General features: G+C 44.1%; 1 protein-coding gene across 5 annotated transcripts in view; it reads right to left on the bottom strand.

The window, feature by feature from the left end:
• Positions 1 to 424: 424 nt before the first annotated feature.
• fam189a2 (family with sequence similarity 189 member A2) overlaps positions 425 to 15,116 on the bottom strand; it is a 114,506-nt gene continuing 99,814 nt past the window's right edge. For 4 of the 5 annotated variants that reach the window (XM_048595277.1, XM_048595279.1, XM_048595278.1 and 1 more), the window contains 4 exons: positions 10,889 to 10,958; positions 8,080 to 8,238; positions 3,948 to 4,237; positions 459 to 1,244 (listed from right to left, as the gene is read on the bottom strand). In XM_048595277.1, the coding sequence (XP_048451234.1) occupies positions 1,035 to 1,244; positions 3,948 to 4,237; positions 8,080 to 8,238; positions 10,889 to 10,958 (729 nt within the window). In that variant the 3' untranslated portion in view covers positions 459 to 1,034. Of the gene's footprint in view, positions 1,245 to 3,947; positions 4,238 to 8,079; positions 8,239 to 10,888; positions 10,959 to 15,116 lie in introns of all 5 variants that reach the window. The other variant, XM_020509886.2, reaches the window with a different exon arrangement.

Genomic DNA, 15,116 nt, shown 5'->3' with positions numbered 1-15,116 from the left:
TCCTTCTTCCTCTTAACTAGTCGTTTGACCTCTCTTGAGAACCAAGGCTCCCTCACTCGACTGCATCTTCCCCGCCTGCTAGGGACAAACATATCGAGCACACAGTTCGTTATTCCCTCAGTACTGCACTGGAGTGGCAGCATAGAAGTCTGTGCTCAAGTATTTGTAACGGGACTTGAACACACAACTCATGGACAAGATTGCTTCCCACCGAGCTACAACTGTCACATCTAGAAACAATATACTTTACTAAAGAACAAAGTTTCAGCAGTGCCACTGGAAATTTTTGTTCATTGTTGGGCAAGATCGGGCACTCATTTCAGTATAATTTCTAGCCTTCTCCAAAGTAGATTACTGAGTGTGGCAGAAGTTTATATAATGGTGTGCTGTGTGACAGTCTGAATAGAATAGGAATAGTCGCAGGTTTTCTTATATATAATCTATATTTTTCTCTATACATATATAACATTAAAGATTACAAACCTGTTAAATCGTTTGTTAAATTTTAAACAAAACAATACTACAAAATGCAAAGGACATGTAGTTATTCAGAGCAATAAAAGATACAAAGGAAAACCATCAGTGTTAAACCCGTCGTCATGCTACCTTGCTTGATCTAGCAATTCCTCATTTTCTGTTTCAAATAAAGTGCCCTTTGACATGATTAGACCCAAGGAACAGGAACAGAAGTAAAATTTGCTTTAATAAACCTGGGCAGTTTAGAGAGTCATTGGGGTTGTTCACTGACCAGGAACATGAGATGAGGAGTCTTATACTTTTAAACACCATGACGTTTCACAACATAAAGGGTCACTCTCATTATTTCCCATTGAACTAAGTGCATTTTGAGCAGTTTATCGCTGAATAAGTTATACTGCATACTTGGTTCTCCCATATGTTAAGTATGATGCTATGTCAGTGTTTCCTCATATTGCACTCCCATCCTTAAACTAATTCCCTCCCAGGTAATATTAGTTACTGGCATTTTGAAACTGTGTCCTGGCTCGAATCGCACTTTGAAAAGTCCTGCACGTTTAAAGCACAGTCTCTTGCATCACGCCGACCAGACTGTGAGGTCTCTCCTGATGGCTTTTGTGCTCACTGCTTCCATCTCCCGACTCCGACTCAGTGCCAGCAAACGTGCTCAGATCTCCGCAGCTCTGCAGATGGAGTAGTCGTGCATGGCCTTGTGTCTGAGGTGTCTCCCTGCTCAAGATGTTGTGTTCAGAGCTGCCAATGATCGCCTATCCAGAGAGAAGCAGAAGTAATCAGAAATGGAACACTTCTTAGAATGATTGAATGATGTTGTACTAAAAGAGACCAATCAGCCCACCGTACCTGTACTGACTCTTTTGAAAGATTTTCCAATTAGGCCCACTCTACTCTTGCTCGATCCTCATGCCCCTGCAATTTTGTCCCCCTTACATATTTATCTGAATCCCTTTTTAAAGTTTACTGTTGAATCTGTGGAGAAAGCGGTAATGCCAATGGACTATAACTCCAGAACTCCAGGCTAATGTTCTGAGTACATTGGTTGAAATCTCATTGTGGTAGATGGTGAAATTTGAATTCAATAAAAATCCAGAATAAAACGTTAATCTAATGGTGACCATGTCATCATTGTCATAAAAACCCATCTGGCTCGCCAATGCCCTTTAGGGAAGGAAACTGCTTATGCTTACCTGGTCTAACCTATGTGTGATCCCAGCTCCACAGCAATGTGGTTGATTCTCAGCAGCCCCTGGGCAGTTAGTTATAAGCAAGAAATGCTGTCCTGGCCAGTAATGCCCAGATCCCGTGAATAAATTTTTAGAAACTGTGTAAAAAAACTTTCTTCTTTTGTTAATTACCTGAAGGCTGTGCCCTCTGGTTACTCACCCTCCTACCCTGGAAACAAATTTCTCCTTGTTACTCTTATCAAAACCCTTCAACATTTGGAATGTGTCGATTAAATATCCCTTTAACCTTCTCTGTTCTGAGGAAAACAAAGCCTGAGCTTCTCCAGTCATGCCACACACTGAAGTTTCTCAGAAAGCTAATAAAGTTCCTCTGCACATAAAGAACAAAGAAAATTACAGCACAGGAACAGGCCCTTCGGCCCTCCAAGCCTGCACCGATCCAGATCCTCTATCTAAACTTGTCGCCCATTTCCCAAGGATCTGTATCCCTCTGCTCCCTGCCCATTCATGTACCTGTCTAGATACTTCTTAAATGACGCTATTGTGCCCGCCTCTACCACCTCCGCTGGCAACGTGTTCCAGGCACCCACCACCCTCTGCATAAAGAACTTTCCACGCATATCTCCCTTAAACTTCTCCCCTCTCACCTTGAAATCGTGACCCCTAGTAATCGAGTCCCCCACTCTGGGAAAAAGCTTCTTGCTATCCACCCTGTCTACACCTCTCATGATTTTGTAGACCTCAATCAGGTCCCCCCTCAACCTCCGTCTTCCTAATGTAAATAATCCTAATCTACTCAACCTGTCTTCATAGCTAGCGCCCTCCATACCAGGCAACATCCTGGTGAACCTCCTCTGCACCCTCTCCAAAGCATCCACATCCTTTTGGTAATGTGGCGACCAGAACTGCACGCAGTATTCCAAATGTGGTCGAACCAAAGTCCTATACAACTGTAACATGACCTGCCAACTCTTGTACTCAATATCCCGTCCGAAGAATGAAAGCATGCCGTATGCCTTCTTGACCACTCTATCGACCTGTGTTGCCACCTTCAGAGTACAATGGACCTGAACACCCAGATCTCTCTGTGCATCAGTTTTCCCCAGGGCTTTTCCATTTACCATTTTCCATTCACACTTAAGGCCTTTGTAGACTTTTCAAAAGTGGGGTGGGGTCTAATTCAAGATGAAAGGTCACTGCCCTGAAACATTCTGTTTCACTGAAGTTACTGTAAAGGGTATGTAAAAATTCCTCTTTTCATTGTCCCCTGATTCTCATCAATTATTTCATCATTTTTAAATTCTTATACATTTTAATGCCCTTGTGCATTATAAACAGATACCATTGATAGCCCACGCAAGTGAAAAGCCACGATCTCATTCATTGTTAGCTATCTGATTAGTATTCAACAGAAGAAAAATATGTTGTACATAGAATTTTACCAAACTGAACAGGCTTTATCTTACTCTAAGTGATACCATGAAACCCTCAATGCCTACTTCAGGGGCATCCAGGTCTTGATGTAATGTCTCAACCAAAAGAGCACACCTCTGGCAGTATAGTGTTCCTTCAGTATTACACTGGGAATGTCAGCCTGGATTTAGGCTCCATTGTTTGGGTTTTTTGACTCTCAACCTTCTAGCTAATTTTATTTTCCTTTTGCTCATAATAAACATAAGAAATAGGAGCAGGAGGTGGCCATTGGCTCCTTGATCTTTCTCCACCGTTCAATAAAGTCAGGGCAGATTTGATTTGGCCTGAAGTCCACTTTTCCTGCCTGTCTCCCAAAACCTTGAACACCTTATTAATCAAAAATCTGTCTATCTCAGTCTTGAATATATTCAACGATCCAGTCTCCAGTGCTTTCTCCGGAAAGGTGTTCCAAAGACTAACGACACTTGTGGGAAGAAAAAGATCCTCCTAATCTCTGTCTTAAATGAGTGACATATACATTGAAACTATTTGAAACTAGTTCTAGGTTCATACCCAAGAGGAAACATCCTCTCTGAATCTTCCCGTCAAGCCACCTCATATTTCTTAAGTTTCGATAAGGTCACCTCTCATTCTTCTAAACTCCAGTTTGCATGGGTTCAATCTGCTCAACCTTTCCTCATAAGAAATTTGCCAATATCACCTGCCAATATAATCAATCTACAGTAGCATCTGAATCCTTTACAGCTCGATGGAGCCTCTTTAATATAAAAACGTACCAGCCCAGAAACAGTAACAAAACACAAACAAAATGCAATTGCAATGATTGTCCCTTACTTGATCGAGTATGTTGGCACTTGCCACTGCCTCCTCCATGTGTTCCTCATCAGACTGCAACACGGATCGAATATTTTCCACTAGTTCCTGCACCTCCGGGGTCATAGTGCATGAGGAGTGCTCCAAGAAGCTGGCGACCAGTAACTTGGTGTCTCTGTAGCTGCTGTAATCCACCAGTGACCTGGGCCTTGACCTGGGAGTTCCCGACCCGTGACCCCTGCGCAGAGTCACAACCTGCACATCTGGCCTCTCGTCCGTTTGCGTCGCTGCTTCACAGCTCACCACTAATTCTGAGTGGAACAGAAAGAATTTCGGCAGCGTGAGATACAATGGAAAACAAGAGGGCAGTGAGCGTCAAAGTGAATGTATTACTTTGGGGACATTGTGGGTGGAGAAAAGGAAACAGGGATTGAGGAGAACCCAGATTTGTTAGTCTTGATCCCACGCAAGCTGCATCCTAAATGTGACTTGGAAGGTGGGGAGAAGAAGCCATGATCTCATTGAATGGCAGAACAGACTCGATGGGCCAAATAGCCTGCTTCAGCTCCTATGTTTTATGGCCTCAGAGAGGGCTCCCAATCCTCCAGAATTGCTCTGGAGTATCCAGAAAATGAAAATTTGCCTCTAGGATGCAGAAACAAATATGTGGGGGGAGGGAGGGAATATTAGGGAGCATTGAAATCCAATTGATAATGAAGACTGTGACCACATCACATTTGATGAGGGTGAGGGCAGGAGGTGGAGATGGGTGAGAGCAGTTGGCAACAGAAGATTAAGACTTCAGACCTCCTGAAATAGAGTTTGCAATCTTGAGGAAATAATTCATTGCTATCTGCATTTTGTGCTCTTCCCACAACCTACAACACATCTTTGAAAACACATCTCAGGTCATTTCTAGGCTGACATGAGAACTCGGAGCAATGTGTGGGCAGAGGATATGTGCTTAGAAAGGCTGCGTGTGACCCCGTGTCAGGTCCAGGACAGGCCTATGAAGAGGTAAAAGGTGATCAATCTAGGAAAGGATCGATTACTTTCCAATAGGGGCCACTTGTTTCTCTTTGGGGGTAAGTTTAAAACCAAGCTACAAGCAATCAAACATATCAAACTGCCCATCAGAGTGGTGGGCTGCTCATCAGGGTTTGTATGTCTGTACCAACCTTTAAAGGTGACAGAGGTCATAATTATCAAGGCGAACTTCCAGTAAATTGGGCATTAGTCAACTTGCATTTATAGGGTACTTTAGATGTAGTACAACAGCCCATGATGCTTCATAAGAGCGTACATTAGCCACATAAGGAAAGATCAGGACTGATTCGGTCAAAGAGGTAGATTTTAAGCAGTATCTTAAAGAAGTGGAAAAGTTTATGGAGCTGGGGGTGGTGAGGAGTTGGTAACCATGGAATAATTTCAAAACCAGGTTCAGAATTTCAAATTTGAGGCTTCACCAGTTGAGGATATAATTTAGATCAGCAGGTACAGAAAATGGCTACACATTCAGACAGGGATGCCAGTCATTCTCAATCCTCAGCAGGTTGGGGGTAAAACTGACAATGGTGACATTGCAAATACTAATCCTTGTAACTGCTACAGGGAAAGAAAGAAGCATGAAACCAAAGCCCTCACATGAAATGAGACTGTAATTTATTAATGAGGCACAAGAAAGTAATTTCAAGGTCACAACCTAATCTCAGGTTTCAGGTAGCAGCTACAAACCTGTCAAGTGTTAGTTTCCTGGTTCCAACCAGACCTGAACCTCTTGGGTCAGATTAACAGCTTGCAATGACACGTGACTTTGTCAAAAGGGGAAAATTAACAGCTGAAATTGAACCAGGCTGTTTGCAATCTTGCCATCCTCTTCAACACTTGAGCTAACCTTGCAATCCTGTATCTTTGCTCCATCATTCAAACCACTTGCATCTTCATAACATCGCCTGTTTACCTCTGCTCATCTTCTGCTGAAACCCTCATCCATGCCCTTGTTAATTCTACAATTGGTTTTTCCAATGCTCACCTGGATCTCCGATCCTCCTATCTCTCACCCTCTGTAATCTGTAGTTTACCTAATCGGTCCAATGTTGGTAGTTATGCTTTGACAGTGCATATTAACGAGGCCAGACAATGTAATAGTGAGGGTTAGAATGTGCGGTAATCCCTGTTAATGGGCCTCTCACAGCTCAGTGGTGAGAATCCTGTCTCAATATCCAGGACTTTGTTGGGCAATGCAACCTTTCAGTCTCGAAATCAAGATTTGATATTTTACGGAATTTTCTTCATGTTCTCACTGTAGCCCACATTGTTCAGGGTCTGGAAAAGTTCTGTTCTATAATTCTTTTTGAAAACCATTATTAAATCTGCTTCCGTCCTTTCAAGGAGCACATTTTTGAGCACTACTCAACATCATAACATGGCAATTTGGATTGGGAATTGGAGAACGGTGGTTAGGAGGCCCCTACAGATTTAAAAACTGAAAGATCTGCGGATGCTGTAAATCAGGGAAGAAAAACAGAAGTTGCTGGAAAAGCTCAGCAGGTCTGGCAGTGTCTGTGAAGAAAAAAATCAGAGTTAACGGGTCTAGTAAATCGGGTCTAGTCGCCGAAAACTGACCCATTCTGAGGAAGGGTCACCGGACCCGAAAATTTAACTGTGATTTTTTTCTTCACAGACACTGCCGGACCTGCTGAGCTTTTCCAGCAACTTCTGTTTTTGTCCCTACAAGATTTTCTGTGTGTTAAAGCCCAGGGCTAAAATGTCGGCACTGTATCCCTTTAACAATGTCCATGAGATCAAACGTACTTCTGCACCTAATACAAAATGGACAGTGCCCTGTCCAGATAAATGCCACTATATTTTCTAGTCTACCTTTCACTGACAGAGCTTTCATTCACTCTATCTCTGCTAATACAGACAGGTCTTACTCTGTCTCTGCTACTATGCACAAGTCCTGCCAATGTTAATGGACGATGGCTCTTACTAATGTAAGCGTCATGTCCACTCGCTGCTCTCATCCACCTCACGCTCTGCACTATTGACACCTTCCTGCCTTCTGCTCACTCACTAGCCCATCTCGCCATCTCTCCTGCTCATCCATCATCAGTAACTGCACTTCCATCCACTTCCACCAAACGCAATCCTGCCTTGGGTCTCATTGCTGGAAAAACTGGCTCCATACCCCTCAAATCTTTAGACTGCAAGGACCCAAATCCCTAAGCTCTGGTGGGACCAAATGCCTGATTGGCCAGGCCAGCCAACCCAATGCAAATACATGGAAATAATACAGCCATCATCAATGACAAGATTCTGAATTTGCCATTTATATCTTCAGAAGAAAATGGGGAAAAAAATTGATGTTGAGATTATGGTGACTTTTCACTTGCCATATTTTCCCACTATTACCCAAATCGCTCCAGGGAGGAGTACATTCACCAAATGGGGAGCTTTGCTTCTTTGAGTGATTGTGCAAGTGAGGGATCAGTGTGAATGACTGTATGAAATCATATTCTTCAATCTTTGTGAGTCAAACCAAGATATTTGGAATCTGGCACAACAGGCCCAATGGCTTAAACTGCACAGATTAGCACGGAAACAGGACATCATTCCCTCAAACTCATGCTGACTTTTAAGCTCCGGTCAAGCCTCCTCCCATGCCCAATCCTTCTTCGTCACATCCTATCAACATCTCCTTCTGTTCCTTTCTCCCTCATGTCTTTATCCAGCTTCCCTTTAAATATAACACTATTCACCTCATCCATTTCCTACGGAAGGGGGTTCCATGTTCTCACCAGCAGTGTGTAAGACATTTCTCCTGAGTTTCCTGTTGGATTTATTAGCAATGGCCTCTGTACTGATTGCCCCAGTTCAGATCCTGTCCAAGCTGGTTACCAACCTCCTGGCGCCTTATACTTTTAACTATTTTAAAAACCACTATCGGATCATCCTTTCTTCTTTGCTTTTCTGGAGAAAAGAGCCCAATCTTTTCAATCATTTTGGGCCCTCTATTACAGTACCATTCTTCTACTGGTCCCTTCCAGAATGCCATTTTATAATATGGAGACCAGCACTGTATGTGCAATATCACCAAAGTTCGACAATGTTCAAAGCATTAGCAACCCCTCTCTCGTGCTCCATTTGTTACCTTCTATAACTAATTCTTGAAGCAATGGATCGCTGTTTGACCCCCTCAGACCCGACCTGCTTGACTTGCTGCATTCTGTTTCAGAATTCCTGCTCCGGGGTGGATGCACAATGCACAGTTGCAGCGAATCACTGACAGAGCCCCCCGGAGGATTGTTGTCTGCAAAGTAACGGAAAAAATAATTACCTTCTGTATTTAAAGTGCTAACTAACCCCAGATACACTTCTCCTTTAAAATGTAGCTTAGTCTCACCTCAAGTCAGAGGTCATAGACTCAAGCCTCATTCCAGAGTCTTGGTACAATGTTAACCCTGATGAAGGCGGATGAGATTTTAAGCCAAGACTCCTCCACCCTCTCTGGTGGATATTAAAGACTCCACGGTCACTGAGCCAAAATTTATCCCTCAGCCAATACCACTAAAGTAATTTAGATACTAATTTGTTACACAGAGGTTTATAAAATCTTGTGCATATCAGTTGCTATACATTATCATAGCAACTACGCTACAAAACCTTCTTTATGAGCTGAAAGGCATGTGGGGATGTGCCAAGAGATTATTACTATTGTAGGGCAGGGCAAAGTGTTTTATCAAGAACTGGGATGGGTTTGGAGAGGGCGATATGAGATAGTAAATCAACCTTGGTAGACCTCACCCCATTTCTAAGGAGTTGCTCAGGAGCAGCACTGATGGAGGCTCCCATGCCAGGCTGACAGTGAGGTAAGGCCTAGGATAAGCATTGAACGAAAGGAGAGAACATTATTTGAAATGGGGTAAGTCATTTTTTTCTCAGAAGTACAGAAGCTGATGGAATTATTACATCATAGGAAGGAAGAGATGATTGCAATAAAGAGGGTACAAAAGAAGATTTACAAGCAGGTTGCCAGGGAAGGAGAAGTTTTGTAAGAGGAAACACTGATTCATCTGGTGTTGCTTTCTTTGGAAGAGAGGAGCCTGATGACAGACTTAATTGAGGTGTGTAGAACTGAGCACAGTCGACATACAGTGGATTAGGCAGGATCCTATTTCCCATAACAGAAAGGTCAATAACCAGGGGCCACAGATTACAATGACTGGTAGAAGGACTACACTGGAGTTAAGGAGAAATTATTTCATCCAGAGAGTGGTGATCTGGAGCTTGCTGCCTTGCTGGGTGGTAAAAGTGAAAACTCCCAACACATCTCAAAAACATTTGGATACGTGCTTGTGGTGGAAAACCTAGGAGCCTAATGGAAGTTTTAACGGTAGATCTATGGGGCCTACAAGCTCAGCAACAGAAAGGCCGGGAAAAGTCACAGCAGTGTTAGCAACCCTGGACTGGTTTACCCCGATGGCACAGACCAGTGAAAGCCGGGGATGACATGAATTTTTGAATTGAAGAAGACAACCCTGGGTATTTATTCAGTCAGATGACCGTAGCCTCACTCAGCAAGGGCCCTTAGCCCTCGCAGTAGGAGCTCATGGTGAAGAAAGGGGGACACTTCAGTTTTGGGCTTGGAGGATGCTCCATTGAGTTATGCCCCAGCAACAGCCTTGAGGACAGACAGAGACAAAGATAAAGGGCAAAAAGAAAACAACAAAATAAACTGCTGGAAGCATGTCAAACCGATGAAATCCAACTTGACTTTAGTTCTAGATTGATGATGGTATTTATTCACGTGATCCATTATTAGTTTAGCAAGCAAACAGCTACCAGTAACTGCAGAACTTGCTATATTAAATCATGCATCAGAGAGGGAGGCCATTTGGTCAAATGCTAACTCTTTAAAAGAGCAATCCAAATACTCCCATTCCTCTTCACTCTTTGATCATTGCCTTGCTGTGTTTTTGTTTCTTTTTTCCTCCTGCCCCCCTCCCCACCCCCCACCCCCCGCCCACCCCAAGCTTTCATCCAATTCTACTTTTTGAAGATTACCGTAGAATCTGCTTCAGATCTTTTCAAGTAGTGATCACAGCTCACTGCATGAGAAAAAAACTTCTCCTGTCTATACTCATGGCGTGCTGCATGTTGGTTGAGGATAACAGGACCAAGGCTGTTTAGACAAAGGGGTGAAACGTACTCAGACATAGTAGGAACTGCCGATGCTGGAGAATCTGAGATAACAAGGTGTACAGCTGGATGAACACAGCAGGCCAAGCAGCATCAGAGGAGTAGGAAAGCTGGCGTTTCGGGTCTGGACCCTTCTTCATGTACTCAGCCTGTTTAGGAAGGTCTTGGCCTCTAACACTTCTATTGAGGTGGGTGTTGGGTGAGGACAAGGTAAGAATTCAATGAACTGCTGCTAAAACCACAGGGATGGTCAACACTTTGCCCTGGGCATCCCTCAGTACGTTCCATCTCCAAACCAAAGACTTTGAGGCATTAACTGAGTCCCTGATTGGTTCCAGCAGTGGGGGAGATCGAAGGAGGGGTTTCCAATTCTCTAGGATAGCCCTGGAGTCTCTGGGAAGGAAAGCTGAACACTGCTGCAAGTAAAGACCCAGGAGGAAAATCATACAGATATTGGAAGTAAAACCTTGGAACCCTTTCTGTTTATTCATGGGACACAGGAGAAAAGGCTGTTTGATTGACGATCAAGTTCAATCTAATTGGCTCCCAAAGTTGCTGCTTGTTTTCCAGTTGGTCGTGGCAAGGCAGGGGCCAGGGGGAGTGGGGGTCAGGGAGATAGCCTTGTCAGATGACCCATGAGGGGCTGGACTGTCTGGTGGCAGGGGACCACGTGAGGGAACCGCCGGGAAAAGTCACAGCAGTGTTAGCAACCCTGGATTGGTGAGGGGGGAAAAATGACGCAACGTTACTGCTGCCTTTACCATCTGATGTTGCACATGCTGCTCTTTCAGGTGCTCCGTCCATCCCCGCAGCTGCTTGCAAGCTCGAAACCTGACAACACAAAACTGTCCAAGTTAAAACAGGATGTGTTCACGGCCCGCTGCAATTTCAAAGAGATCTTTATAAATCGCTGGAGGTTTTCCTCAGGCCCACTTCACACCTCGAAAAGGGACCTAAACAATGCCTGCTTTGGCTTAGCAGGACACAGTCTTGAATCTTGAATCAGAAGCTTGTGGATTTGAATCCAATTTCAGAGACTAGAGCTAGTCCAGGCTGATATTCCCAGTGCATCTGAGTCTAAGGCATTTTCTTTCAGATGATAGTTTAAACAGAGACCCTATCTGCTCTCTCAGCTTACATATAGATACCACAGACAAACTAAGAACTCCAGGCAATTTCACTTAATGGTCAATAATAAGCCCATAGACATGGAGGGGGTGGGGTTGGGGAGGGGGTGGGGTTGGGGAGCGGGTGGGGTGGGGTGTGCAGAGTAGAACGCTCCTGCCAGAACTCCTATTCTCCGCCTGTTCTTTTTCTTTCTTTTCCTCTCTATTTTTGCTTCTTCTCTCCCCCTAGCACTGGAGGCGAGTCCTGGAGCAGTGGCTGGCATCAGCAGCTGGCATCAGCAGCAAATCCCCGGAGCGGCGAGCCCTGGAGCAGCGCGTGGGCTGAGAGCCCCGGACCGGCATGAGCGACGAACCCTGGCACAGGGTGTGGGCTGAGTGCCTGCAGCAACACATGGGGAAGCAGCATCAGACCAGCCTGAGCAGCGAGCCCTTGTGCAGCGCGTGGGCTGAGAGCCCCGGACCAGCACGAGTAGCAAGCCCTTGTGCAGCGCGTGGGCTGAGAGCCACGGACCAGCACAAGCAGCAAGTCCTGACACAGTGCGTGGGCCATGAGTCTCAGGGCAGCTCGGGGAAGCAGCCCCACAGCAGCGTGCAGGCAGCGTGTCTCGGGTGGAGACCGGCGAGGGCGAGGCAGTTCTGGAACTTCCCTGGAGCTGGTGTGGAGTGGACTGGGTCTGGGAGTGGAACGGGGATGGCTGTTGGACTGGGGTCTGGCGTGGGCAGACAGACCACGTGGGGAGGCCCTGTGCTGAGCTGCTACAGTGTAATGTCTATTTGAAATTTCCTACCTTACTTTAATGTCAACATTTTAAAGATGTCCTATTTTTAACTTATTTTCAACTCTGTAAAGTAATGTAACTACTTTTATTCCTCTGCTGTATCCAAGAATTGTACCTAGGTACTTGTACCTAAGATGTCGCCTATAAGAAGGCAGACATTGTAAAAGCTTTTCACTGAACTCCCACAACGAGTACACGTGACAATAAAAGGGTATTCTATTTGATATCATATTCCAATCAACATGCTTGTAAGCAAATAAAAACCTAATCATCATCACCTTGATGTTCGTTGGATCTGTTGTGTTCAAATTGGCTGCTACGTTTCCTACAACAGTGACTATTCTGCAGAAGATTTCATTAGCTACAACGCACTTTCAGGCATCGGGAGGTCCTGATGGGCACCATAAAAATGAAAGCCTCTATTTGTTTTTGGAGCATTACAGCATTATCTTGATGGATTGTATTATGATACAGACCTAGGCCTGAAGCTTTTCACCCATATTTCTGGAAAGGCTCAAGGGAAACATCAAGTGCATCAACTGGCATATTGTCCATTACTTAGTCAGCATTTTCAGAAGTACTCAATATTTATAGAATCATAGAATCCCTACAGTGTGGAAACAGGGCCTTCGATCCAACCGGTCCACACCGAACCTTGGAGCATCCCACCCAGACCCATCCCCCTATAAACCACCTAATCTACACATCCCTGAATACTCGGGGCAATTTAGCATGGCCAATCCACCTACCCTGTACATCTTTTGGACTGTGAAAGGAAACCCACACAGACACGGGGAGAATGTGCAAACTCCACACAGACAGTCGCCCAAGGGTGGAATCGAACCCAGGTCCCTGGTGCTGTGAGACAGCAGTGCTAACCACTGTGCCACTGTACCACCCCATATTGGAATAACTCATTATCCAGGGTACAAAATTTAGAGCACCTTGCAGTAAGTGTTTGTAATTGTAGGAACTTCAGCTCAGTATTGAGCTGCACGTGTTGGGGAGGGGTATGACACTACTCCAGGTCACAGCCCTTAGGGTTGGGTCTTCCAATCCAGCTAGTGGTCAGGAACGGGAGGGTGCAACTACAAATGAGGCAGTAAATGATCTGAACGGCAGGAATGCAGGAGCCTCATCCTTTGCAATATTCCAACAGGTTTGAGGATTTTTGTTTTCAGCTTGTTGGGATGAGAGCGAGGGCTGCAGGGTGGAGGTGCTAACTGAACATGGCACTGTGGCGTACAGGAAGTCACTCAAGAGGGAATGTCGTGATAGTTAGGGGACAGTATAGTGAGGGAGACTGACAGCATTGTCTTCAGCAAAATGCACAAATCCAGGCTGGGTTGCCTGCCTGATGTCCAGGTTCAGGATATCTCCCCTGTGCTGACGAAGAATCTGCAGTGGGAAGGGAATGATCCCATCCATCGTGGTCCACTTGGCACTAATAACATGGGAAGAACTAGCAAAGAGGTGCTGCAGAGGAAGTATAAGAAATTACGTGTCAAATTCAAAAGCAGAACGTCAAAGGTAATAACTTCTGGATTAATGCTGCCAGACCTGCTGTGCTTTTCCAGCAACTTTGTTTTTGTTCCTGATTTACAGCATCCGCAGTTCTTTCGGTTTTCACTTCTGGATTAATACCTGAACCCCATGCAAATTGACATACGACGAATAAAATTACAGAAGTGAGTTCGTGACTCATGGACTGGCATGGGAGAAGTGGGTTCTGGCTCATGACACACTGCCTCCAAAACGGGGGAAAGTTGGATCTGTAACTATTGGGATGGTCTCCACCTGGACTAGTTTTCTCACAAGCTGGCATTATCAAGGAAGTACAGAGGGTTTAGAACTAAACAAGGGGGAGTTGTAAGGGATCGAGCTTGGGCAAGTGTAACAAATCAAAGGATAGAGTTGATGTAGGAGAGCAAAATAATATTGTGAAAAATGATAGGAAAAGACAAAGAGAGAAGAAAAAACTAAGCATATATCAACTGTTAAGGCTGGACGCTATAAAGATAATAAGAAAACTAAAGGGTCTGTATCTGAATATACGTGCTATTCATAAACAGTAAATGAATTAATCGTGCACATTGAAGTGAATAAATATGATCTGGATTTTCTCATGGAATGACAGCTACAGGATGGGAAGGACTGGATTTTAAATGTTTAGGAGTATATGAAATTTAAGAATAGGAAGCTAGGTAAAGGCAGAGGGGTAGCGCTCCTATTCAAAGATGGTATTGCTTAGAGATGACCTTGGCTCAGGAGAAAGGGATGTAGAAACAGTTTGGGTGAACATGAGGATGTGTGGGGCAAATAAGTCACTAGTTTGAGTGATCTACAAGTCCCCAAACAATATCCATGCAAGAAATATGCAAGAAGAAATACTGGGTGCTTGGAATAAAGGGACAGCACTAATCATTGGGAGACATTAATCTCCATGTAAAATGTAAAAATCATATTGGCAATAGTATCTTTAATGACAAGTTAATAGAATGTTTTCAAGATGGTTTCTTAGAGCAGCATGTTCTGGAACCAACCAGAGAGCATGCTACATTAGACTTGGTATCATGTAGTGTGACAGGATTAATTAATGAATTCTTAGTAAAGGCCTTCTAGGTAGCAGCTATCATAACGTGTTTGAATTATACATTTAACTTGAAAGGGAAACAAGTGGGTTTGAGAGTAAATAAGGTCAACCATGTCGGCATGAAAACTGGGCCAGCTTAAATGAACTGGGATATTAGATTAGATGATAGACGAATAGAAAAGCAGTGGCAGAATAAGTACATTCCCACTGTGAAGAAAAAAATCAAGAGGAGGACCCACCAATATTGGTTAACTAAAGAAGTTAAGGAAAGCATCAAACTTAAAGAAAAAGCAGATAATTGCACAAAGATTAGTGATATTGAGATGATTGGACAGAATATAAAAAATAACAGAGAATGACTATAACACCAATCAGGGAAAATAAATTAGAGCTTGCAAGGAAATTAGCCAGAAATGTAAAAAGAGGTAGCAAGAGTTTCTACTGGTTATAAAAAAGGAAAGAGCAAGTTAAGGGAGTATTGGTCATCTGG

Source organism: Rhincodon typus, chromosome 3 (genome assembly GCF_021869965.1).
Source record: "Rhincodon typus isolate 14 chromosome 3, sRhiTyp1.1, whole genome shotgun sequence".
Lineage (NCBI taxonomy): Eukaryota > Metazoa > Chordata > Chondrichthyes > Orectolobiformes > Rhincodontidae > Rhincodon > Rhincodon typus.
This window is presented reverse-complemented; position numbering and strand designations above follow the sequence as displayed.